This window comes from Alligator mississippiensis, chromosome 11 (genome assembly GCF_030867095.1).
Source record: "Alligator mississippiensis isolate rAllMis1 chromosome 11, rAllMis1, whole genome shotgun sequence".
NCBI classification, from domain to species: Eukaryota; Metazoa; Chordata; order Crocodylia; family Alligatoridae; genus Alligator; species Alligator mississippiensis.
In genome coordinates, this window is record NC_081834.1 from 12,602,443 (window position 1) to 12,630,122 (window position 27,680).

At 42.9% G+C, this 27,680-nt stretch overlaps 1 protein-coding gene across 9 annotated transcripts in view; it reads left to right on the forward strand.

Moving 5' to 3' along the window:
- Positions 1-27,680, forward strand: part of AKAP13 (A-kinase anchoring protein 13) — a 321,421-nt gene that overhangs the window by 168,018 nt on the left and 125,723 nt on the right. For all 9 annotated transcript variants that reach the window (XM_059714583.1, XM_019477514.2, XM_019477513.2 and 6 more), the window contains 3 exons: positions 9,527-9,716; positions 12,945-15,873; positions 22,148-22,224. In XM_059714583.1, the coding sequence (XP_059570566.1) occupies positions 9,527-9,716; positions 12,945-15,873; positions 22,148-22,224 (3,196 nt within the window). The remainder of the gene's footprint in view (positions 1-9,526; positions 9,717-12,944; positions 15,874-22,147; positions 22,225-27,680) is intronic.

The window sequence follows — 27,680 nt, forward strand, 5'->3', positions numbered from 1 at the left end:
TTAAACATGGCCGTAGCAATTGCATATAGTACCCATAGCCTTAGTTCCTCCAGGATTGCCTCATGTTACCTATTTTTTGGAAACTACTACAGTTTTTAGCATAGGTATTCCATAAACATACTCTTAAACAGCACTTTGGTACCTGCTTACATATAGTACAAACTATGTGCGATATTAGTCCAAAGCCAAAGGCTCCTTATTTCATTGGGCTGGGTTCCACCAGAGTCAACAACATTTCAAGCTGTGATGATGCCACAGATCAGCACCGCTCAATGTGTGTGTGTATTCCAGATATGCCCCCAACAAAGGTCCCTTGTACTAAGTAGCCCTCTGCTCATGACCGGAGCCAGGTGTTCTTGTCATGAGTCCTGGGATCCTCCAAAAATTTATATGCAGATGCAACACAGGGCAACCTGGTCCGGTTCCATCTCCTGAAGGCTGAGGCCACGCTAATCTTATGTGACAGGCTGAGAGAAGGGGTGACAGAAGGATTCTGGGTGACATGTTTGGGTCCTGAGTTGATGTTTACCAGGCATTTAAAGCTGGTGGAGAAACAGGAATCATTGGATATGGGAAAGAAAGTTGTAGCTCAGCTGTGGGAGTGAAGCAGAAGTTAAAATGTATGTAATGGAGTGGCTCACTATGACTTGAAAAAGTGTTGGTGCTGAGGGGGACTGCGCTTAGTGGGCATTACCATATGCTTCATTCACATGACTTGCACTAACCTATCTTTGTGGTAGCTTCTCATCAATTTTGTGACGGGTGGACTGCTTTTACCCTTTTTTTTAGCTGCTGCTTATTCTTTTGGCTAGGAACAAGCAAGAGTAGGGGGCATCTGAATTCCAAGACTTCCAGGGCTGGTACTTACATGTATGATGCCGCTCCCCCTGCCCCCCCAAAAAAAGTTTGGTTCAGCATGTTTTCCCAGTACAGTCCAAGTGTTTTCTGGTCATGCTCAGTGTAGGCTGCATTTAATCAACTTCATAGTTTGTTTCCATTACTGAGCATATGTTGCTTTCGGCAGCTGTTTAATGATAGCCAGTGTATTCAATGAGGTTTTCCTGTATGCAATTAAAAGATGAGGGTTTTTTTCTCCTTGCCAACTGGAGGAAAAATCTTGTCTTGTATTCAAGTAAGTGTAGTATTTGTCATTTAGCTGAAAGAAATGCTGAGCTTCTGATGTGCCATTCTCTTCAGGTGAAGAGAAGGCTTGCAGCTTAGGGAGAGGCTAAGGTAGGTACAAGGACAGGGGAGCATGAAGGAAATAGTCCTCCACAACCTCACATTTTACTGCCCCTTTATGCCCCTACTCCACCTCCCCAAATGTGATTGCAGTATTCATCACTCATTGCCTTCTTCTACTCACTCCTTAAGTGGTGTAAGCATACTAAAAAAGGGACATATCAGTGGATAGTCAAAGAAGAAGAATTGCATGCTTTCCTTGCAGGGAAGGAATCTCTGAGACCAGATGTACCAGGAGATAAAGCTCCCATAAGCATTCCTGAGAAGGGGTAAAATTAAGGGATGTGTGGAGATTTGGTAAGCTGTGAAAAGGGCATAATGATTTGTTTGTTTTGTGGCATATCAGGTCATCAAACAAGCCTGGATGTGCTAGGTGCTGTCACCCAAACAGCATGAAAGACTTGAGAAGCTACTAAATACTGAGGGGAGGAACCAGAGTTGGGGGAGGGGTGGGGTAGGAAATGAAACTATAAAATTATCAAAATCTGCTGTACAGATACACCCGCATACTTTTGTGATAGGCCATTTCCATTTCAGGATGCATGTAGAGTAGTGTAAACAAGTGGTTTCCAAGAACTGCTTCTTTGGTCTCTTGGCACACATGGGTTGCACTTCCTTTTTCTCATTTTGCTGCACTGTTTGGATCAAATCTGGCAGAAAAGGGGAGGGGGTGTTAAAGGAAGATATCATTTAAGTTTATTGATCTTCAGAGATTCAGACTTACCATGATCCTGGTTAATCAAAAGTGGCTAAAATGGTAGCAGGGAGACAAAATTCTGCCTTTGCCTGTGGTCAGACTCATTTCCAGAACGTAAGTACATCTGGCAGCAGCATTGGATCCCATTGTATGCCGCTCATCTTTTATTAGAGATTTTTTTTAATGACACGGGTACAACAATACACGCTGAGGTTGTCTCCATTGCTGTGCTTCTGTACCAGTGGTTCTCTGCCTTTTTTAGACTTGAGGCACCTGCGGAAAATGCCAGCTGTTAGTTTTTATTTGATTTTTGACTACAAAAAATAATAGAGCAATTCTTGTGTTGCAGAGAACTCAGCAAGACCACAACAGGTCACAATGTTTTTGACTCAACAGATTCTGCTTTCAAATCTCTGAGCTGCTCTTGTGAAACTTATTTTTACACTTAACACTGTTAACATTGACTGGCACGCTCATGACACCCTTGAAAGGATCTCAAGGCATGCCAGGGCATAGTTGCACTCTGTGAATCACTGCTCCTTAGTAAAGATGGTAGGGGATGCATTCCATTAGATTTCATCTCAAATTTTTGCAGGTCACAGGCACATCCTAAATTTCTAATAAGACCCTTATCTGTGAAAAATGTAGTGATCCTCCTCCTTTGCTATTGCATGTACTCTAATATAAGATGACCCCTCTGTTGCTCCCGGTTTAACATTGATGGGGAAACCCCTTGTCAGGGCTCTGTGGCTGTTTTGGCCCCTGCCCAAACCCACAACAGCAGTAGAGAAGGAGGGAGCAGCAGGAGTTGAGGCGCATAGGCATGGGGTGGGGCACGCACCACAGGGGGTAAGTGGTGGTGGGGGCAGGTGGTAATGTGTAGAAGGGGAAAGAGTCAGGGGTCAGGCCACTTAACTCCCCTACCACCTGCCTCCATACTGGCCGGCCTGCCCTGATTTCCCTGGTGTGGTGGTAGTTGAGACAAATGGAAGACGATTCTCCAATAACTGGATCATATACATGGACAATTATAACAAATGTATACATTTTCTGTGTATAGAATCTAATTGTTTTGGGGGAGGGGGGATTCTTGTTTTGGGGTAAATATGGTAGTTCCCTTTAATGGGGTATTTTGGGACCTTGTGATGGGTCCCAAAATGGCAAAGACTCTAGATTTGGATCCATGGACCTAAACTCCATGAAGTCCAAACCTTTTGAATATAAGCTAGTGGAAAATATGAAAACATAAACCACAGGAAGAAATAATTTAAAAGGCAGTTTGCCTTATGGAATGCAGAGTATGTGAATTGTTTTGCCTGGCAAGTATATTTAATACCAGTGTTGGAGTTGTGTTTTATTATTTTACAGCCCACATTGAGATGGAAAAATACTTGGTTGGAAGAGCCAAGAGGAAGGATAGTTTGATTTGCTGTGATAATAATTGGGCATATTCTCTGAGGATAGGTGGGTCTGTGAATTTTCATTAAAGAAGGGTTGGGAACCCAATTTTCTTTCTCACATGGATTATAGTTTGCCTGAGATTTGATCAGTGGTTTGAGGATTTTCCAAGTTACAGGATGCTGCATTTCAAAAACTGTTTGTTTATTGTTTCATCTTGCATTGAGAAGCACTGGTCGCACATGTCAAAATTTAGGATAGTGTCCAATTTCACCTCAGCATCTGTTAACTTCCGTGTGCAGTATGATAAGAGATATGAGATAAGAGATGAGTCATCAGCATTACACAAGTCAATTTTTTATTTCTTTCTACCTTGAAATATGAAATTTTAAAGGACCAACTATATAGTTGGGATAAAGTTAGACAAGCTTTCCAATGTGGGGTTTTCTTCAGGTTATTCTTGAGAAAGGGAGGATACACATTTATTTGTTGCTGTTCCATTAAATGTGTTTGAAACGTTTTACTGTCTGAGCCCCCAAGACCTGGAATAGACTCCCTCTAGAAGTGGTGCAGGCGCCTACTCTGGACTCATTCAAAAAATGTTTGGATGCCTATCTTGCTGGGATCCTTTGACCCCAGCTGACTTCCTACCCCTGGAGCAGGGAGCTGGACTTGATGATCTTTGAGGTTCCTTCCAGCCCTAATGTCTATAATCAGATACACTAGGTTTAAGTTTGTTTAACCCATTATAGACAAATCCTTTGAAAATGGCACTCAAGTTCCCTTGCATTGTAGGTCTAAGGGTGTCTATTTGCAGTTCATTTGGTATCACATTTTAGGTGTAGGTAAGTAGAGTGCCTGTGGCATGTCTGGATGTGTTCTGATAATGGGGACATTGGGTCGTTGTCTTAGGAGCGAAGGTACTTCCAAGAAAAATGGTGATCCAACAATTTTAGCTGTTACCTTTAAAAATGTACTCAGGGTATCCATGCAATAGAGTCCACTCTTAAAAGTAAGAGGAGACTCTAGGGTCACATACCACCATGCGGTAGATTTGGGTGAATGTTGGCTTGACGGTAATGCTGACATCCTCAGATTCTAGTGACATTCTAGCTTTGTAAATCTGAAAACTGAATTTCTATATTAAGGGACTTAGCTGCGAGCTTTATTGAAGTGCTGTTTTCAAGTTCCACACTGACTAAACTTCAACACCGTGTTTCAGGAGATACTGATCTTAGCCTTTAATACAGGACAGTTTCTTTGGAGTTTCATACAGAGCAAAGCCAAGCAATAAATAAATAAATAAATTCAAGAGAGGGATAGAACCGTTTGCTTTAAAACCGTGCAGTTGAAATGAATTGGTGGTTTTTCTCTGTCTTCTCACATTAAAGGTCGAAGCGTTCATATCTCACTTCCTTCACAACAAGCGGCGGAACCTTACCTAAAGAAAACCAAAAAACACACACGGACTTTTCCTTATCACATAATATAGCAAAAGAGGCTTACAGAAGAATCATCATTTATCATGAGACATGCAATAAATACATTCATACGAGTTGGCAGTTCCACTATATTTGCTTTATTTAAATCAAAGCCCAGCTCTGGAGTCTGGAAGGGGAACTCCCCAGGAAATCGCACGTTAGGGTCTCTGTCCCTCACAGTTTTTTCTTTTTCTTCTTTTTAAGTAAGGCGCAAGCTAGTACTTCCTAACACAAAGTTTTTTTTTTTTCTCTTCTAGTTGTCTATGGGCTTTTATTTAGCTGTGTATTAGAAAATTTGTCTGCATGCTAGACTTTCAGATTTCTGTGACTCAACTTTGGCTTCAGGATCTTAGCGTCCAACTGCAAATGTGTCTTTGAACACATTCTACTTTCTCCTCGCTCTTCTTCCCCTTTTATAAAAATATCTTGCCAGTATCGACAGGAAATTCTAGCACTTGCCGTATAGCTAGAGACTTTCCTCTGTCTCTCTTTCCGGTGCTAGATACAGTATTGGCACAGAGCTATCCTATATATTCTGTTGTATGACATTCAGTCTGTTGTTGCTGAAGTGGTGTCCAGTTCCTCCTTCGCTGGGACAGAACAAATGATCCACACATACAAGAGTTGGAGATAAGCAAATGTTGTGATGTTTTACGTTTCAAATACGCCAGCTAAACTGGGGTGCGGCCAGTCTATTTAATTTCCTGGACTGTGTAGGTAATGGTCAGGCAACCCAGTTTTTCGGTGGCAGAAGTGATTTGTAATTGTTCGGTTCTCCTCTCGTTCCCATCTGGGCTTGCATGCTAATCTGAGCCACGTTTCCATAGCTGCAAGACAATCTTGTGAAGTTTCTTCCTTCTCCATGCAAATGTATTCCTCCCCGAGGAGAATAACTTCCTCAGTTTTAGAATATGTTTTAATCTGACCGGGACTTCAGTCCAAGCAAGGCAAGCAGCGAGTCCAGAGAGCTTGCCCCAGCGGGAACAGTAGTGTGGACACACACGGTGCAGACGTGATGGAAGAGAAGAATGTAAACGATGAGCTTTGATTGCCTTGCTTTTCGAAATGAAGGAGCTGCCTGCAGCTGGCTCACAGAAGCATTTTCCACATCTGCCTTGTTGGAAATATCTGTTCATTTCTGTCTTCAAACATTCTTCTAGGAGGCTGAGGAAAAGGGAAAGCCCAGGAAATGATTGACTCAGTAAAATTAAAGTTCTAAAAAGACGCACATTTTCCTGGCCGCTGGTGTTTTCTCTTCAGTGCTCCAGTTTTACAGTTACAGGTGTGTGGAAACAGGACTTTTAGAGCTCTGGCACCCAGGTCTGTACATGCATCTATTAAAACAACCTAATATTTAAATAGTTGAAATGCATGTATGCTTGAAGGGGTATAGGTTGTAGCCGCGTTGGTCTAAGGACATAGGCAGATGAGGTTCTTTGAGTAAATCCGGTATCTTTTATGAGACCAACTAAAAATGTATGCATACATATTTTTACCTGCTGGCATAACAACTTGGTGGCACACTTGCACACAGTTACAGAGCAATTGATAATTGTGAAAATGAGTTGGGTTTTTGGTCAGACAGTCTAAAATGAATTCACATAAAGAGCACAATTTCTTCTAGAAATGCCTTGTCATATCCTGTTGAAAAACCAGGGTGTTTGCATGTGAGATGTTGGAGGGACATAGTGGGGATGAAGGATTATGAACAGGTGAGCAAGAGGCTTCGTTTACACAATCGGAGTACTCACGAAACAACTGTCTGTGGGCATAGGTATCTGTTTGTGTGTGCAAATGTGCGCCTTATGCACCCAGGGTTATAACCGCCACCCTTACTTACTGATACTGCAGAGCAAATTCTTCTAAGACCAGTCTCACTAACCTCAGTTGCAGCAGTGTCCTTAATGGGGATATTTGTGAAATGAGAACTATAAATGAGGGCCCTCAATTGCATCTCTGCTTACTGAAGGCATAGGCAAAGTGACTAGAAATGGCAGCTAAGCCTGAAGTCCTATGCAATGGCATGGATCTGAGAAGTTGGTAGGCCTTTTGGAAGATTTAGCTGCCCTTTGGAAAGGTTTGTCTGGACACGCATCCTGACGCTTGCATAGAGAAGAAGTTGCTTACTTTTGTATTTTAAAGTAATTATTTGATCGGTCTGGCATGTGTCTGACGGTGGAAAATTGTATTAGAGATAGGTGTAGTCATTTTATTCTGGTGACCTGCATGCTTGTGTGTAATTCATCTCTGAATCCAGAGGCTTTTGAAGTAATTTGGTGTCCTTTATACTCATGGATTCCTCTGATTCTTTGTTTGAAGATACTTTTATAAGTGTACTCGAAGCTGATGGGAAGCTGACAAAAGCTGCTGCGCTCTATTTTCTTTAATCTCAGTGATTACTCTCATGAGTTGGTGAATATGCTTTTTCATGGTGACTGCTTGTTTGTGTTCTGAAAGCTGCCCTAAATACAGTGATTTCTCATATATGACAACTGGAAAGGAAAAGAGTCAAGACAAAACTGTCTGTGTTTCCTTGGTAGAGGGGAGCCATTTATTCAGCTACCTCATGCTTTTAATAGCTCAGTTAACGTGGATTTCAGTGACTTGGTATTTGGTTTATACCCTAGTCACTAGAGCTGTACTCTGCCTTCTGTTCCTTTAGAGAAATGCTGATACTGCTTCTCCATAAATCAGGAGTCATTCCAGTGAAGTCCACAGAATTACCTTATGGTAAATGGGAGGCAACTTAGGCTCATTTATTTTGAGCTTGATTTGCAAGATTCATAGGTAAAATTTAAATGTCACAGAAATCGGAGGTTTCAACATCTACTCGGGCTAGTAGTTAGTTAGCCACTGCCCAGTATAAGGTTGTTCTTTGCATTATATTTTCTGGTGTGTAAAACTGGCTGTGGGTTGCTCCACCCTAAAGAGCACCATACCTGCTGCCAATTTGGAGAAGAGATCTGCTGCTTTGTTACTGCTCTGCTTCAGAGCCCTAGATGGTGTTTGTTTTAACACGCAGATTAGCTGTTTCAGTACCCCGTGGTGTAACTGCTTTCAGCTTGTCTTCTTCAAGCATATTTCTTATGATAGTCATTTATCTCTTTACATGGGTTACAGGAGTAATTCAGGAAAGAGTGCAGCTCAGGCCTTTCCTTTAGCAGGGAAAGAAATGATATCTTCTTCAGTTAAATTATCTAATATGAGATACCAACTTCATGAAGACAAGGCAGTTGGTGGGTTTTACCCATGGTGTCAGGTTGAGATAAAACCTAGGCTGTGAACTTGGCCTCCAAACAAGCACGAGGACTAAAAACTGCTTTGTCTTCCCTTGAATCATACCTCATCTCTGTTAACTCAAATGAAGAACATGCCTTTCTTCCCAGTCAAAATGAACCTTTTCCAAAGCTCATCTGACTCCCAGGCAATAAAGCCAAGAGCCCTTTTATTTCCTCACTCCTTTCCATCCAGTGCTGCTTACATGCACCCCAGCATGATGTATTGGATATATAGTGGCTGGTTTCTCCATTGCCCAGCTGCTCATGGTATGGATAACCAGTATGAGGGGCACTGGGGGTACCTTAGGTCCTCACATGGGTGGTGTACAGGAGGAGCCCCAGTCTGTCCTATAAAGGAAAGCACTTCTTTCTGAATGAAGAGGATGATGTGTGAGTAGTTCCTTGAATTCATTTTCAATTCAGAAAGAAACCTTTAAAGAGGGGGGGAGGGAGGGAACAAAGTGAACAGAATACTATGGAAGGATTCACCGTTCCCCCCCCCCCCCTTAAGTATGAGTGTTGTCTCATTGCATCTGGTGAGACTAGTCATGTTAATATAGCTAAACACTTGTACAAATGTTTGCAGAATTAGGGTCCAGTGTTTGACCAAAGGCTCTTATTTAACAAATAGCTGAACCATCATGGAAGTCCTATTCCACTTTTTCTACTCTGTTTCAGCTCACAACCTGTGCCAGTTTGTGTGATATCTGAGCATAACAGTTAGGGATGGGAAAGTTCGTAGTTGGATGTTTCTCTGCCCTTCCGACTGTGTGATCGTGCTGTGAAGTAGTGTGACTAATGTGATAGCACCTTGACTCGTAATATGTTCGTTTTATATATACTGGAATACAATTGAGCTCTAGTTTTTTAAACATTGCACGGATGAAGATTTAACATGAGACACCATTTTCCCATGCTGGATTTTTTTAAAGATAAAACTGTCAGTCCAATACCTGGAGGAGGCTGTATATGTCATAGAAATTGTTGCCTCCTTGTCCATTTTCCTGTTGCCTTTGTTCCAGGAATCAGGAAAATGTTTTCATTCTGTGGCTGCCAATTTGGCCTCCTTCCCCTACATTAAGTTCACTTTAAAAAGTGATTATGCCCTTCATCATTGCTTGCTGACATACCCTTAGCGCTTGGAAAAACTAGGTCTGTTGCTGAATTAAGTGTAAATTTGGAAGGACCATATGAAGTGGAGTTTGTCATTGACTCTAGCTCTGAACTCAAGTTGATTGTGTTGTGCCAAGATTGGGGAGTGTGTGTGCGCATGTGTGTGGGTGCGTCTCACTGGCCCTGGAGCCTGTACTCTCTTGTTTTTCTTGGGTCACCGATTCAATGACTATCCATGCTGAGGAACTGTCTGCGTGTCACAGCGACACAACATTTCAGCCTTATGTATATATTAACCCGAGTATGTTTTATTTCAGAGAAGATGCTGGCGAACCTGACTCTTGGAGCACTTTGTCTCATGTTGTGCACTCGGGGGACTGCTGTGTGAAATACCACCAGGGTCTGAGTGTTTACACGCTGACAGCTGAAGCCAAGAATGGAGCCAAGGCTGCCCTGGAGGATGACATAGAGCGGCTTCAGAAATGCATAAAAACCCACCAGCACGCGGTGAGAAAGGGGTCATGGCAATTATGGAATTGTAATGGGCCGTTTTTACCACACAGGCAGTGCTCACATGTGCGTTACAACAGGCTCAGGTGAGCTATGGGGTCTGGTAATGGCACTGTAAGGACACAGGAGGGAAAGTTTTTTCCTTCTGGGAGGTGGAGCTGGGTCAGGACCTCTCCCAGCACTTCCCTCTTCAAGTAACCTGCTTATTTCTGCTGCCAGCTTCTGAGTCATCTTTCTGGGCCAGGAACCAGCTAGCAGGAGGCAGGTCACATTATGAGGGCCAAGGAGACGCGTTTGAAGCACAAAGCTGCTCCCTGCAGCGAGGTTGGGTCACTGGGCAGGGAGCATGAGATGGCTTCTGGAACTGGTTGGAGTTAATGGAGGGTTAGGAGAGCAGGGATGTTTCTTTGTTTGGAAGAAGAACAAAATCAGGCAGGAGGCAGTGCTCCAGTTGAGGGGAAAGGCCCTGAGGAGCCTTCATGAAAACACACCTATGCGCTTAGAACCTCCGTACAGGTTTCTGAGAGTGACTTCACTCCTGTCTGGCCCTGAATGAGTTCACAGTGGGTTTTTCTTTCTCTCTCCCAGTAAAGCACTGAGCTTTAACCTAGCAGGTGACCATGCCTGTTCGTATTGGAGTCACTGAGAGCCTTATTAGATCAAGAGCCAGGGCTTTTGAAGAGTCAACTGTCAATACTTAAATGTAGCTGCGACAGAGTCTCTTTCTTTAGGGACAGTGGGGGAATGCAAAATGCAGGCCGGGATTTTACAGCTTATATAGAACCCCTCCGTTTTTGTTGCACGTCCACCATTCCCTCCAGAGGTCTGTGTTTGTATATTTGTGTATAATCCTACTTGCCTAGTAAGATTATACACAGCACACCCCATTCATTAAGATACAAAGAGGGGGAACAATCACTTTTCTGAGAGGTAGGAAGAATATTGGTCACTTAACCAGGATACTATTAATATGCGGATCTTTCTGAACAACAGCTCTCATACTTATCTGAACGTGTAGTGTTAACGTCTCTGGATTTTCACAGAAATTGCTGATACAAGTGGTAAAACAATACTAACTTTTGGAATAGCTTCACCGTACCTCCACTTCCCACCAGTTGACAGTAAAATGTGGCCAACGTACCAAGTTCATTTCTCATTGATAATGCAAATACCGGATGGGCATATTGTGTCTGACAATGAAATCAGAAAAAATGTTTAGATTTTTTTTTTTTCCAGCCCTGCTTTACTTCACATCTAATCTGATTTGGATTTGGAAAGCAGCGCTGCAATTATTTCATTTAGGTTCATTTAGGGTCAGCTGAAAGCCATTTGGCTTCCTCTAGCAAAGGCTCTATTTTTTCTGTCTATCAGCACTGTGACTTCACTGCAAGGACGTGAGGGATCCGACCCCCCTCCGTTCCAAAATCTTGTTCCAGAACAAGTGTCACTTATGTTTGTATCTGTCTGAGCTGGCTGGGAATCAGTAGAGCATTCCCTGTGCGCTGCTGCAGTTACAGCTACCAGGCAGCTAATACTCCATTTGAACTTGTTCATTTGCACACCAAATAAACCCCCCAAAATGGTTTTGCCTTGTGATTTTGCTTTTTATAGAGCAGAGGTCAAATGCTTTGGGCTTCTGTATCAACGCAGGATGTCAGATCTGTCAGTTAATGCCCACCGCCTCCTATTCACTTGTGTATCTACCATGCATCCACCTTGCATTGCATTGCAAGATTGGGGTTCTGTGCTAGGTTGTAGCAGACAAAGGAGAGGATTACTTTTATTCAAGGTAGGCTTCAGTGGCGAACACCAGAAATTCAAATAATGGTACAAGTTAGTAGTTTGCCACTACCAACTGTAGTACAGGAGACTTGTATGAATATTTAAAGTAGTAGGTCAAAGATAGGCATTATAACATCTGGCCCTCATATTAATGCAGCCTCCAGAGGTGTCTCAATGGTACAGTATCCAACCCACTACCCGTATACTTAAGAAAACTTTTATAGTCTCTGCCTCTCTTTTATGGAATTTTACTTCTTCTGGACATGGAAAATACCTTACATTATCTTAGCCAAAGCATAAAGGAAACTGATTGACTTGAAATGCAAAACCCCAGTAAAAGAAGCTGTTTTCATTGAATGCTTAATTTTCAAATTGTTGGTGCCCCCTTCTCATAGATGAGCTTGTCGGCCAGTTTTCCCTGGGATTGTTTTTGATGAAATACTTTGAGGCATCTGTGCAATGAGCCATGTTTAAGTTCATTAAAACTTGGAACAGATGAGAGGCTGTTGAATGTACTTGTAGAACATACTTTTACTAAGGGTTTTTTTTCTGTGGAGGGGATTGGCGCTTCCCATTGCCACTAGACCTAACCACAGCTACCGGAGGGAAAGAGCTTTGGACTGAGGCTTATGTGCTTGTTAAACTACAAAGTTGTAAACTATTAAGTCTTATGTAATAATTGATAATGGTCTCAGCTGGTTTTTGTCAAAGCAGAAACGAGGCTGAAAACCCCAGGGCTTTGAGAATCCAGATTCTTGTTTATAGGTAGCTATACTTGAATACTTAAATTATCAACAGTATATAAAAAATCCTGTAAATGCAGTGCATTTGAGCTGTGAGGGGCCACTGACTGCTGGACATTTTACTGGTAAATTTTTATTTGGGTAAGGAAATAGAGTCTCTGTATTTTAGTTGCGCACACACCTCACAATAGGGGATTTGATCATCAGCCAAGATTTGATATTTAGGCAGTGCTGAAAGTGGAACTTCCCACACTGTGGACCAGCCTAACAGTGATCCTCTTCTGGCCAGGAAGGCAAGATCCATGGTGTATACAAGCTGGAAATGATCCACAACAGTTCAGCTCTGAGCTTCTGCTGGACAGCATTACAAGAACCATTTGAACACCAAATTGTGCATTCAGATGTGTGTCATTTACATAATTTTAAAAAATGGGCAAATGTTGCTGGTCACCTGGCTTGAATCTATTCAAGCAGTAATCTTCAGTATCTCTGACTGGCGTGATATAAAAATAATACAGTTTTCTATTACGACGCGTTTTGTAAGTAGCAAAAGGATATACACATGGAGATGGAGGGAGGGGCATATATCATTCTGTGTACTCTTTGTTAAGGTTTAAGGGTCAGATAAATCCATGTGTTCACTATTAGAGTGTGGCATATCGCAAAACAAAGAGTCATCAGTTTTATTTCCCTTTTTCAGAATGCAAAGCAGCAGCCAGAGTCTGAGCCGAGAACTGAGGATAATAGCAGTAAAGGAAGACAAATGGAAGGACACCAGGCTGTTGTAACCCACAACTCTGAAGAAATGTCTACAGAAGTCAGCAAAGAAGGACCCTCTGCCACAGCTGACTTGGATTTAAGGCAGTTCTTGGCCCCCTCCTGCCACAAGGAGGATGAACGTGACAGTGGGAGTTTGGGAGTGCTTAACGACATGTCAGGTGATTTGCTGAGTGTGGTAAGCACAGAGAGCCGGGGGTGTTCCTCAGAAAGTCAAAATACAGCTACGTTGAGTAAAAAGGAAGAGGAGGGGCCAGCCTCTATTGTAGGCTCTGAAGCTGTATCAGATAAAAATGCCTGCACACTGAGCCCAGCTCCTGGAATAAACGGTGCTGCAAGCCTTCCATCCTGTGGAAATACAAATGAGGAAACTGGAATGACATCCACTGGAGTTATTCTGGATCAAACCAGCCTGGTCAACAAAGATAATATCCATCAGGAAGTGCAAATTGCTGAAGAGTGCGCAACTGAAAGCCCTGTTACCACGGTTGAAACTGCAAGCAAACCCCGAACTTCCGGGGAGGGTGTGGATGTGGCCATGGGCCAGTCTGAATGTAAGAACTGTGCGGGGACTAGAGATGCCTCTCCAGTACAGCGGCATGAAGAACATGTGAGTGCTGAGGCAACGGGTGCCAGAGCTGCAAGCCTGAAGGAAGTGCTCCCAGCAGGTGAGGAGCTGATCCATGCTGCTGAGCCCTTGCTTGGTGACGTTAGTGACGCTGCCTTTGAAGGTGGGGTCATGCAGGTGATGCAAGCACAGGACACTGCAAATGCAAGGACTGATGCTAATATTCTCCCAAATGGCCTTGGGGAGACTAGTAATGAGGGTATAACAGACTTTCAGGCTGAAACGACAATGAATGGCTTCTCAGATGCCCCAGGTCAAGATGCCCCTGTTGTAAAGGAGAGGCAGAGTGTGACTGCTGCTGGAGAGGAGGTTCAGGCAATGAGTGAGATAAAGCCTTCAGAGAATGTATTGAAGCAGGATGTGGTTGTCCTGGAAGTTAACAACAATAGCAAGAGCAGTGAGTGTGGGGTGCAGGTGGACAATGGAAGCCTGGCTCTTGAGCTGAATGAGCTGGAGTTGAGTGAACTTCCACATGATGGTCATCCCAACGCTGATGCCGAGCGGGGTGCCTTTGGCAAGCCTTATGAAATTGCTACCAAGTCTGCACGTGACCACAAAGCCGGTGAGTTAATAGCTGAAGCGGAGCAGAGCCTCGAAACACCCGTGGAGATGTTGGGAACTGAAACTGTGAGCAGCAGAGGAACTTCAGACACTGCAGATGGAGGCCAGGGGGCTGCTGGCAATTGCCATGCTGCTCATCAAGCTGTTGAGCAAGACAAAATAAGTGACAGCTTAAATCCAGAGGCTGCTGCAGCTTGCAAATGTGAGCTTGATTCACAGCTTCCACGTGAAGCAGGCTTGGTTTTGGCAGGAAAAGGGCCTCTGCAAAGCCAGGTACTGACTCCAGAAAGCACTTCAGAACTGGAGGGGGTCAGTGCTGAAATGAGACCACTTGCCTATCCTGTATTTAGGGAAGATGCACAGCAGGGGCAAGCAATTAGTCAGGAGACAGGTGCTGCAGTGTCACCTTCTGGACAGGAGGCATGCATGCATGATAATGATCCTAAATTATCCTCATGTGCCAAGGACACAGAGTCTATACAGGATAATTTCATAGGCACACCCTCTGCAATTCATAATAAGGAATCTAAACAAAACCAGGAAGTAGCAGAGACGGCAGTGGTTGCTGAACAGGGCAGTTCTGAACATGGTATGGTAACCACAGAAACTAATTTGCCCCCAGATCTCAGGGAAGAGGAGAACTCTGCGTGCAGTCTCCTGCCCCCAGCTGAGAGAAACAGCCCTGAGCCCAATCAGGAGCTGGACCAAAGTGGGGCATTTGGCAGAGAAAGCGCCTTGTCCAAGGAACCTGGCGTTGCTGTTGTGAAATCCTGTGCTTGCAATCAGGGTGAGCAGCCTGAGGTGAGTGACAGTACTGCAGACACTGGATTGCAAGGAGAAATCTCTTGTCAGGAGGCAACTGAGAATGTGGCAGCAGATGCAGGGGAAAGTATCACACAAGAGTCCGTGTTGGAGGACAAATCCCAAGATGCGAAGGATGACTGGCCTTCCAGCACAGCATTGAACCAAGAATGCGATCTCAGCCCAGCTCTACAGGGAAGCTGTCCATGCGCAGAATTAAAGGAGGCCTTGGGACTGAACACCTTTTCTGTTGCCTGTGAGAACATGGAACTACTAGAGGAGGCCCAGAGATCCCTAGTAACAAGTTATCCAGAAGACCAAGGGGATATAGACAATGTACTTTCCAGGGTATCACTTCAGCCCATTGTGGAAGAAGCTACATGTGATAGTGACTCCAGCTCAGACACTGTCTGCTTGGCCAGTGAGAGTGAAGCTGGTTCAGAAGTGAAAGAGGCCCAAGAGATCTTGGCTGAGCTCAAGGAAGATGAAGAAGAGCAGAACAAAGCTATATTTGCAGCACCTCCTTCATTGTGTTCAGAGAGTTTAAACGCTGCCGAGCCATTGGAAAATGTGGGAGAAAAGAGTTTTGTTCCAGAGGGTGATGGCTTTTCTCTAGATGAAATTATAGAAGGGGTAGAGGGCCCTGATGCAGTCGTTTCTTTAGGGGAGGCACCTTGTTCACCTGAACCGCCAGTTAAGAAACCAGAAGGTGTACCTGTTGCAGAAGGAACGGAGACCGAACCCCAAGCTGTGGTAAACATAGGAGCCATGCTGGATGGAGAAGTGGATTTAAGTTTGCCATTTGGTGATCTAACCAAGGGAGATATAAATCCAGGAGTGCTGGGATCTGAGATTGTTATAGGTAAGGAAAATAAGATGTTTGCTTATTTTTTGTATAGGCTTACGTGCGTGTGGCGTTTCGTGGGCGGGGGAAGGAAGGAAATGTATCGCACTGAACTTAGGCAGACAAGATTCTTTGGGTAAATCCAATATCTTTTATTAGACCAACTCAGATAGTTGGGAAAATTTTTCTTAGCAAGCTTTCAGGCACAAACACCCTTCATAAGGCTGAGGAAGCGTCTCCCATTTAAATGGCATTGTATGTATTAAGAATGAAAATCCAACCATGATGGCTAGGGAGGTGGATGCGAGAGACCTGTCCTTGATGAGGAATGCAGACAGGTGGAGAGGGCTTCTGCAGACAGCAGAAATCTGACTTGGTTATTAAAGGTGAAGCTGAAGTCCATGCTTCTGGGGTACCCTCAAAATAAAAGCATAGTCACAGGCATATATTTATGCCAAAATCTTTTTGGAAGAATCTGTAACAGGTACGTTGCATATTACGAAAGTGAGCAGTTAAAGGGCAGCGTAATGCCCAGATTTGTTATGCGTTGCAGTTGCACCCTTCCTTTTAGGCCAGGTGCTTTCCAGTTTATTTGCTTAGTGCTAATTCGAACGTTTCCTTCAGTCCTGCTCCTTATGCTTTGCTAATGTGGAGCCAGAGAACAGAATAGTGCTGCATTAAAGCTTCCTTTCTAGTCCAGTGGAACAGCTGTGAGTGTCCTTCTGAAGGAAGCAGCGCAGCTGCCTAATTGGTGGTATTAGGTCATTTAAAAAAGAGACAGCACAACCGCCCTCCTCCTCCTCCCTCCCCCCACACCACCCTCTTTTCCTGCCTGTGAAGCCATCATAGAGCAAAGAAGCAATCTTTTCCAGTGCATTTAAGCAGTGCTGGAATTCAGACTCATTCTTCACTTGGTATAACAAGCCAGGAAGCAAGATCATCCTGGAACGCCGCTGAATGATGTTATTGGAGATAAGTTACTGCGTCGGGAGAGCTTGGTCAGAGGTGGTCCCTGAATGCCGAGAACTAGTAGAAAGCGTCTAAAGGTAACCTCTTCTCCCCCTTCCAAAATAAGGAAACGATCTGATAAATGGAGCAAAAAACCCAACAAACCAAAAACCTTTCTGTGTCTTGTCTGGACTGAGATTGCAGGTGAATAGCTAGCCAGGCATGGAGCTAGTTCAGTCCAGGCTGTGTACTCCACCTGTTCAGGCTGATGCAAACAGTCGGGCTGTCTGCCACTGTTCCCTTGGCTAAAAGGAATCTATAGGCAAGGTGCATCTTTTCCCTAAGAAGCTTAAAACAAAGCAAAAGGCTAGGTAGGAACTTCAAAGAAAATAACCAGAGTAGAACAACTGCCAAAATTTTAAAGGTGGAAAATATAAAACCAAATAAACACCTGACTGCCTCTTTCTGCATAAAAAGGGAAGAGGTTCGCCCCCTCGCCTCAATCTCCCCCAGTTGTTCTCAAGTAGAGGTGCGTAGGAGACTTATTTTAGCAGTAGGTACTTTTTGGGGTGCGGGAGGATATTTTGCAATCTTTGAGTATTTAAAGAGTTGTATTAGTCATGGAAAGGCAATAGTTGCTGTGTAACAGGCTGTTTATGTAAATCAGAAAGCTCCTTTAAAAAAAAAAAGAAAAGAGCCTATTTTTGCGCAGTGGCAGGTTGACATTTCAATAGATTGGGAGCGGCTGTAAGTCGATCCCCGGGAGTGTTAATTTCTTCTGGGAGCTTCTTGTTTTGAGGCTTCTGCCGTCTAGGGCTCGTTAGCGGAGGTTTAGCCCTACACCTGCGATTAGATATACAGGTTTTTCGTGCACGATTTCATATCTGGAAATCCAAAGAGCAAAGAATGAAATGGTGTGAGGGACTAGTATCAACAATGAAAAAAGCAGCTTGTGTTTTTCCTAGCATTAAAGCTTTCTGTCGGATCAGGGTACACGAGAGGAAATGGAGAGGCGACCTTGTTACAGATTTAAAGTATGTGTAGGATGCATTACAAACAAGGATTTAGGATGTAATGGTCCAGTCCTACCCATAAGGAAGAGTTGTTTACCCAGAATATAAAGCTGCACTAAAAAAAAATTTGGCTAGAATGGCTTTTCTTAGGGAACTGTTGGATCAGTTTACACAGTGTAATGGCACTGGAGTGCAGGCAGGACAGATTAAAAGGAAGAGAAGCAGATGCTACGAATTGGAGTTTACACTTGGATTTGCTGCCTGAAATCCTTCTGCTGTAACCAGGAAGCTGGGCTGGATCTACACTAATCCTACCCAGCAGCAAATTCAGGCACTCTATTATTATCATGCGCACCTTTTATTTTTCTGCCTGGGCAGGTGCCTGACCCACCTGGGGAAATTTATCCTGTCAAAGGACCACACCGGTACTGCCGAGTCCTTCACACCTTCATAGCAGTGCTCTGTCTTGCTGGTTGTTCATTGACAAGACTTGTCCCTACCTGCCAAGAAATGCTTATATTTGTATTGTGGTTGTGGAGAAATAACTGTTTCTCAGCGGTATGTGCCAGAATCCTCTGCTTACAGGATGGGTTGGTGTCCGGCAAAGATATCCCCACATCAGGTTGCTACTTTCCAGAGACCCGCATCACTGTGTATTTGTTGCTAGCACAGCTTGTGATAAGCAGTCAACTGATTTTGCTCCTCAGTGAAACATGCAGGGTTAGGTACATGTTCTGATAGTTCTTCATTTGAAGCATTTGATGACTGCACTCAGTGACATTGCTCCTTTGTCTCATCAGCTTCTCATATGATCCACATCATCGAGATTTAGGCCCTCCCCAGCCCCGAGATATAAAAACAAGCCATCATCCCAAACAGATATTCATTGTGGTCCCAATGACTAGTGAGGTCAAGGAGACTTTCCTTTTAAAGAAATAAAAAGTAAAAAAAGCCTCACTGCTCCACAGAGGAGCCTCATGTGGCAACTTAGGGTTGAGTGTTTTAATCAGCGTTGAATTGCAACCAAAGAATGGGGTTTTTTTTCATGTAAGTAGTTGGAATTATGCACATTAGATTCAGGGATGCCTTTGGTAGCCATGTTGGTGTGAGACAAAAAGAAATGCAAAACAAACTCTTGGCTCAGAGATGATCTCTTAGTTGATCTAATAAAAGGTATCATCTGTGAACCAAGAGTTCCAAAGTTTTGCATTTCATTTGATCTGATTTGCATTGGGCACAGGTAACAAGGCACACCGGCCTGGGGCCAAGTCTACACTGCAAAGTTTTGTCCCTGTGATGTGAGGTGGGAGTGTGAAAAAAACCCCACATCCCAAGCATAGCAGTGCTGGCAAAACTTCTCAAGTAGAGGAAAGCTGTACCAGCAGAAACATCCTTCTGCCGACGGTTTACTTTCTTCTCAGAAGTTTTGCCAGAACTAATGTTCCATCAGTACAGAGCACGATGCTGGGTTTGTCCGTGCCCCGTGCCGGTGCTGTTCAGGTGGTGATTTGGAAGCTCACAAAGACCAAAACATCCAGGTTAGACTTGTCTAGTGTAAGACCTAATATGTAATGAATTGTCACACGCTGATTTATCATATTAAAACCTTACATTTATAGCTTATGACAGCCCTGTAGATTCACAATAATGATAAGGCTTGATGCTGCTAAAGGAGAAGTCCATGACTTCAGTAAACACGAGGACTGTGGGGTTAAGGTTAGGTCTTAATGGGGACAAGGTTTGATACATTCTTTGCATCCTATACAGCAGTGGTCCCTGACTTGAGGGCAACATGTTACCCAGGAGAGGGAACCTTTGAGGTTGCTTGAAAGCACAGAAAGTTTAAAAAAAAATGAATACTAAGGTTGCCTGGAAGAGCCAAGTAGGATATTGTGTGCAGCATATTATTACTTTAGTATTGTTGCTCATAGGCAGTGCAGGTGGGGACTGCTGTTCTACAGCACCTCAACATAAGTTACAGACCTCAGTGAATGTATCCTTTCAACTGTACTGTGAAAGAGGGAAGTATACTTAGTATCCCTGTTTCACAGACAAGAAAGCGCTGAGAATAAGTGACTTGTCCAAGGTCATGCAAGAAATCTGTGGCAGAACCAAGAATGCAATCCTGATTTTCTGATACCCTCAGCTGTGTTTTAGCAATCAGATGGTTCCTTCCCAGTCTCATACCTCCCATCTAACTTTCCTGGGACCAGTCTGTTCCCTCTTCCAGCCTGCAAACAGTTCTTTGCTCATACACCCCAGACCTTAAGCAATGGTGGAAGTCAAGGCACGTGTTTTCGGGTTTTAGCAAATTGTCACTTCGTACCAGCCTGTTCCTGGGGCCATTATCATTGCATTTATCTTTTCTGATATCGTGTCTCAAGGGATTGCATGGGAGGAGCAAAATTTGCTGGCTACACCCCTCTTATAGTAAATAAATTGGTCACCAGCTATTTTGTCAACTAACTCAAGTCCCCTGAGTGATGACTGCACAGCCATAGGAAAGTTGCTTAACTGGTTCCAGTTTTTAGGAGGTTCTCTATCAACACCCCGTAAGCTCATCCTTTCCTGTCAGAGCAGCACAACATTGTAATCAGTAATTTTGTGGGGATTAGCCTAACACGCAACAAAGCATGTCTGCCGTGCTGCTTAAGCCTACTGCCAGGTCCACTGACCATCTACATTAAACACTCTCCAGCCTTCCCCCAGGCACTTCCCTGAGCATCACAACCTGAGATTGAGCTTGTCTGTAGCCTGTCAACTACAGTTCAGTATTTATCACATCTGAGCAAGATGGAAGCAGAGGAAGTCTGCCAGGGGCAATTCAGTACCCGTTTCCTGGCTCTGATTCCCCTAATCGAAGCCAGCACAAGAGGAGAGACAAGATTGGTGATTCCTGGAAGAGCTGTGCTTGATTCTCCTGCTCCTGCCTGGCACGCTCCTAATAGGATTCAGTCTACCAACTACGTCTCTCCTCTGCTTCATGTGGATAAAAGAGCCAGGTGACGGAAGTTGGGAAGGGTCGTTTGTGTGGTACAGGGTAGTCAAAGGCCACCTTCAGCTTATCTCTGAACAGAAGTATGAACATACTCAAAATGTCTGTAGGACCTTAAAGCTATATTGGTTGCACTAGAAAACTACCAGTGATCCATTACCTTTTGCAATGATTTTGGTTTAAAATAGGACTCTGGTTTCCTGGGGCCACTGCACATATGGATTATCTCACTACAAATTACTGTATAATAAAAAAAGCAACCAAAAAAAAATTTAAAAACCCTCCTGTTCATTAATGTAGTGCTCAGGAACAAATGATACAGAGGAAGAATGGCCTCATGGTTAAGATTAGGAGACTTGGGGAGCTGGGCTCTGTCACTGGCTCAGCCACTGATAAACTTCATGGTGTTGGTCAAATCGCTTTACCTGTGTGTACCCGCACATCCACATCTGTGGAATGAGTGATATTTTCATAACTCGTAAGGAGGGGGATAGCGAAACTCCATCCACTATCTGCAGGGCAGTTTGTTATCCCTGGGTCTGTAGAAATTATTTCTTTATTTTGATTTTTTTATGTTTAAGTCCAAATCTCAGGAAGTGTCACAGGATAAAAAGGGTTATTAATTTTAAAAAGGGCCTCTTTAGAACTCATTAGAGACTCCCTTTAAGCTAGGAAAATGTAAAGAGAGTGACTTGAATGCAGTGGCAGCTGAGGAAGGATTGCATCGTTGCTTGCTAAGAAGAGGGAGCAGGGGGCAGAGCGTCCGCCTTTCAGTTCCATCAACATTGTCATTAGGAATAAAAAATCCTTGTTGTTCCTTGTTCAAATAATTCTTAAGGTCAGCTGGAGACTTGATGGATTTTTAATCTTGGGACCGAAGCAACTTGCTTCAGGATAAAGAGAAAAGAAATGCATTGTAGAAGCAGCACAGTGCTAAACACGTAAAATGCCAACTGAGAAAACGTCCCACCTTTGTCCAAGTTAAGTAAGAAGAGAAAAATAAATATGTACTGTTTGATCACGCGACAGCAATGTTGGAAGCCAAGCCTTCTCCTATGTGCACACGTACGCAGAGGTAGTATAGTGTAGATAGAGTGTGAGCCTTTTGGCAGTTTCCCAGTGCTCGTTGGCATTTCATAGTTTCCTTCGGTGACAGGCACCATCACTGTAAAACAAATAGCAAACAAGGAGCAAAGTTGGGAATGAAACCAGCTGCTGAAAGGAAAACTAACACTTGTTGAATTTTTTTTTTAATGCCTGGCATAAACAACAGCGCTTCAGTGGCACTGGAGGGATTTTATTGAAATTATGCTTTGCAAACCTTCTGTGCTTTCAGGAGCGGCGGAGATGAAAACTGAAGACGAGCTGGATTTTCTGAAGGACCTCAGAGAGAATTCCTTTTCTGAAGGAATGGTAAGTGAGTACACTCTTTCTTTTGTAACCAGCAGGGTTTTAAAAAGAAATGTCCTGGCTGCTGTAGAAGATCAGCTGATTTCCTCTCGCCCCCGCCTTGGTGAGACTAAACTTAGTTAAACACTGGGTTTCCTTTTTAACCTGCTGAAAACAGCATTGCTTCTTTGTAAAAGGTTGTTTCTGTTTTTAAAGAGTATTTAGCTGAAAGAAATAAAACATCAGAAGACGGATGCTAAATTGCTTTGGTTGTCTCCTAATGTATGAATCACTTAAGCCATTCAGTTCCCAGCAGCCTGCAGCTGTCCAAAGTTTTGGAGGATAAGATGCTAGGAAAAGCTGTTGCTGCTGCTCGTGGTATAGAACATATTAGATGAGCATATGTACATTGTTTTCCAGTGCCCTGGGCAGGAAGCTGGAAGCCTTTGGATGGTCTGACCAGCTTTGCTCTGGACTTTGTCCTTGGGCAAATTACTTTGTTGTTTTGCGATGAGCACTATGGGGAGCAATGAGAGAGAGAAAAAAAAGCAAATAAATGCTGCAGTATGCAGGGAGGTGATAAAGCAAGCAAGCAAGCAAGAAGTTTGAAGTGAAGTTGGGTTTATGTTGGGTTTAAAGAGTTTCTGTCACCATCATGTGTAGCCATTTCTGAGAATTTCTTAAAACAATAAATGCAAGGCTAGTTTGGCTGAGCTGCGGTATAAACCAGCCTTCCTATGTTTTTCTCTGTTGAAGGCAAGCTTTCTTGATGTTATCTTTCCCGGTGGGTTTGGAGGCAGTTTCCATACTTGCATGTGGCCATTTCTTTCTAGAGAATAGTTGAGAAGGGTTAGAAAGAACCACTCGAAGTCTGTGTGTGCGTGTGATGCTTTGCAGCAGCTGTGTTTGTGCGCGAGTTTGTGATTAAGAAGTTAATGTTACAATAGAAAACATTTCGGAGATGACTTAACATCACAGGGTGGAGCGCACAGACTCCTGCTCATCGCAGAGTGAAGCTGTTTGGGCGGCAGGATCTTCTTGCCAAGGCTGATAATACAAACAGGGTTACTTTGTTTTAACAGATTTAATAGATTTAGGTTTAGGTGTCTACAGTTGTTAGTTCAGTGAGTTTCTTTAGGATGCGTGTTCTCCGAATAAAAAATTGTTTCGTCATCAGAATGCAAAGGTGCTGACTTCATAATCTGTTCATTATTACAGATAATTTTCATGATTAAGTGACTGCTTGTATGTAAAGATATATTTAGAGAAATGCAAATAAGGACACACCTCAGGTTTATTTCTTCCAGGCCACGTGTGTTTCAAAAGAGGAACAAAAAGAGCATTACATTTATTTTTTGTTTTACATGTTTCGCGGCACACGTTCGGCGGTATGTTTGGATTCGAGGGAAGGGGAAGGAGGGAACTTTTTTTTTTTTGGTGTATATTTTGGTTTGGTTTGATTTCTTTTTTTCCCTTTTAAATCTGGATTAGCTGGTGTTGACCTGGGAGTGTCAGGAGAATGGAAAGTTTGCTGCAGAAGGAGTGACACAGCTTCCTGTTGCTAAGTTCAACAGAAACAAAATAAAAACTGCACTATATTAAGGTCATTTAAAAAAAAAAGTCACGGATTTATAAATAGAGCTTAATTCACACGTGTAGGCTTTCAGGGAGCTGGCTGGTGATTGGAATTGCAAAATATAGATCTGCTGCTCTCTGTTGTCTGCATCTGCTTTATATAGTGTTGGTTTTATAGTCAGTGTTTCAGGCTTTTCATTAGTGGACCATTTTGTGCTTAATAAAAGCAGTTTCTCTAGCTTATTCTGAATAGGAAATTTTTAGTGGTAGTATTTTCCAACTACTCATAAATGGCCCTTGTCATTTTTTTATTTTTTTTTTTTAAAGACCTAAGTTGAGGGAGCCTTCAAGAGAATTATTTATCTCATGTTTTTCAGGTGAGAGTTTTACAACTGTATTTGCATATTTATAATCTAGAAAGACATTTACGTGCTTGGACTATAAAGCATTGAACTTTTCGGGCCTAAGAGAGGCATTTGGTTCCACTTATGCATAAAGCTGAATTGGAGCAGGATACATTTGAATGGGTTTGCATACTTCTTTCTTTACGTGGCTTAGTCTCCCAGCCAGTGGTTTAGTTAGATGTCTGGTGCACAAGCATTTTGCTTGGTTGCATATTACCTGTGAAGGGCACCGATCTTTTCCTACAAGAATTGATAAGAAAAGAACAGGAAAAGGGTTTCTCCAATTAAAATATGTGTTTTGAAAATGGGTGTTTGTCAGATTTCCTTGGACTGTTTCCTTTTCGGCTCTGTTTGCTCAGATTGAGGTCTAATGCTTTAGCAAGGGTTTCCTCGGTAATTCTTGTTGTGTTTAGCAATATGGGCTGCAGACTCTGGTTCTGCTTGTGCAGCAGCCACTCATTTGTGTCTTCCTATATGGGTTATTTAGGTATCCTGAGTAGAGTCAGGGTACCGGCTGCATGTGATCCATTCAGAATAACCCTTATAATCTAAAAATGAATGTAAATGGAAAATGTGGCTACTGGGGGTCAAGGAGAGGTTTAAAATCAGCTGTGTTCTGATGCTAGGGTCTCCTTGTGTTAACCCCAGAAATACAGTGCAGCTCATTATTTATTTGTCTACATGTGAGACAGTGGAGGAAATACTGCCTTTAAATGTCCAAACTGGTGAGTAACAGATGGTTACAGGTTGATTATTGGAGAGAGGGGTAGTTTACCTGGAGTTTTCCTTGGTTGTTTTTTTTTTTTACTGTATACTTTTGAGCACAATACTTTCTCCCTTTATAGCATGATCTTGATTTACAATATGACTTTTCCAAGAAAGGTGCATTCCTGATCAGAGATGGAACTTGTAATGATCTCTACACTTAAAGTGTAGCGGGTGCTTAAAATGAGACTTCTGAGTTTTTCCACACATCCACTGATCAGATTTCTGCACAGTCAAATAACTCAAGTTTGACAGATCACTTGCACATCATCATCACTGAGACCACAGTGATAAATGCAGTGTGAAAGCTTGAATAGTATGTAATAGGTAAAGCTAAGGCTTTTTTGGTATGGGTTTAAATAGTACATTAGAGTAGACTTCTGAATCATGACCGGGGTTCTTATATGTATGACCCAGGTTTTTTTTAAATCTGTGATATAGATGATGATGACAATTATCTATTATTGATTTGAGCCAGAAAGAAATACCTAGTCTGAAATCAGTGATACTTAGATTCATCTCCAACACTTAAAAGAAATTGAATAAAATGACTAAAGTTAACGTTTGTGTATATTTAGGGTTGTTTAGGTGAGAAACAATAGCATTTAAGAAAACTCCTCTTAAGATCTTAAACAAATGTGTTTAAAAATAAAATTGCATTTCAAAGCAGAATATTTGCAAAACAGTTTTCCTTTCATTTAACAATAAGTACTGAACACAAAGCTTCATATAATTGATTGCCTTGTGTATGCACAATCTTTATATATGTGGGAAGCCATAAAGAACTGTGACTTTTTGAAGATCTAGTTGTCTTGTTGCAAGTTTCTTTTAGGGAGGAGACCCCTTTTAGATGTTCATAAACCTCCCCCAGAGTGTATGAACAGATGTCCCATAGAGAAAACAAAATGCAAGATTTCCCAGAAGTGACTCCAAGCCGCCGTTCCCTGTGATTCCCTAATGACCCCAAGCCACCATTCCCTGTGATTTGGAATGATATAAGTAGGCACGAGATGTTACATTAATTTGCAGCTATTGATGGATGGAGCTGGTTGCTCTGTATAATAATTAAGGTTGCTCCAGGTTTCCTGTTATCAGACTATTACAGAGGCAGGCAATTATTTTGGGCGGAGGGCCGCTTACTGAGTTTTGGCAAGCCTTCGAGGGCTGCATGACAGGCAGCCAGGGGTAGATAAATATTAATTTTCTAAGTGTTTTAGGGGTCCTGCGGGCTGGATGGAATGGCCTGACGGGCTGCATCTGGCCCGTGGGCCGCATTTTGCCCACCCCTGCTCTTTTAATTCCTTATGCCTTTGTAAAACCCTGACTGCTTGGCTCCAAGTTTGCTTTACAAACTGCATATGGCATTTGATACCCAGTACTTTAGACCAGGGCCTTGAAATTAGGCAGTGGTACTAGCCGAATGCAAGAGAGCAGATGCACAGCTGGCAGAGTAGTTATTATTGGTTCACTGTCAAACTGGGAAAACATTGCAGGTACTTGAACTCAGTCATCTTCAGTGTTTTGATTAACAAATTGGATAATGGAATAGAAAGTGTTTTTTTTTTTTTATAAAATATGCATATGAAACCAGGCTAGGAAGGCTGGAAAGCTGTTTGGCAGACACTATCAGAAATTAAAATGGTCTTGACAAATTGGAAAGATGCTCTGAGACCCCCCAAAGGGAACTTCAGTGACAACGAGCACAAAGTACTGCGCTTAGGAAACATCAAAAGCAAAAAGAGGAACAATTACTTAAACAGCTGTATGGACAAAAAGGATCAGAGACTCGTACTGGATCACAGACTAAATAGAAGTCAATAATGTGCTTTTCCAAAAGGGGCCAATCTTATTGTGGGATGCATTAAAAAAAAGTATCACATGTAAAAACTTGGGAGGTAATTGATCTACTCAACTTTGCACCTGGGAGATCAGAGGTGGAATATTTTATCTAGTTTTTTGGCACCATCCTTTAAGAAACACGTTGACAAACTCAAGAGAGTTCAGAGGAGAGTAGCAAGAATGCTAAGAGGTTTTGCACATATGACCTACAGGAAAGGTTAGAGGAATTGAATTTGTTTAGTCTAGGAAAGGAAAAAAAAACCCGGGGAAATGACAACCATCTTCTAATACATAAAATGCTGTTATGAAGTGGATGGCAATCAGTTGTTCTGCATGATCATGGGAGGAAGGACGGAACAAAATTCTTTTAATTTACTATCAACATTATTTAGTTTGGACAGGAACCCTAACCGTTGCAGCAATGGTTTTAAAGAGCAGGTTACACAGACATGTGTTGGGGATAGCGTAGGGTGACATGCCTCATCCTGCATCAGTGAAAAGGGTTGCATTAGAGGATGTCTTGAGGTCTCCCTCTCAACCCTCTCGCAGCGTTTCTGTGTTCATTGCACTCTTTGGTTAGTGTTGCAGTTAAATCCTATGAGAAGTTCATCTGTCTGGAGCATGCTCCAGTGCCAGGTGCAGCAGCTGATACCAGAGAGAGAGGTTCTCTTCCAGGGTTCCTACCATGTGTGGCCCAAGCATTGAGGAGGAGGCAGCTCAGGTAGCATATGAGGTGTAGGGGGGAAAACTGGAAGGTACAAGAATAAGGAGTGGCAGGACATGGGGAGGATGCAGGGTATGCAATGGGTTCAAGAGCCAAAGCAGCAAAAGGAGAGGAACCAGAGTGTGGGAGGATGTGGGGAGGCAGGTAGCAGCAGGGAGGGGTATGTCTAAACA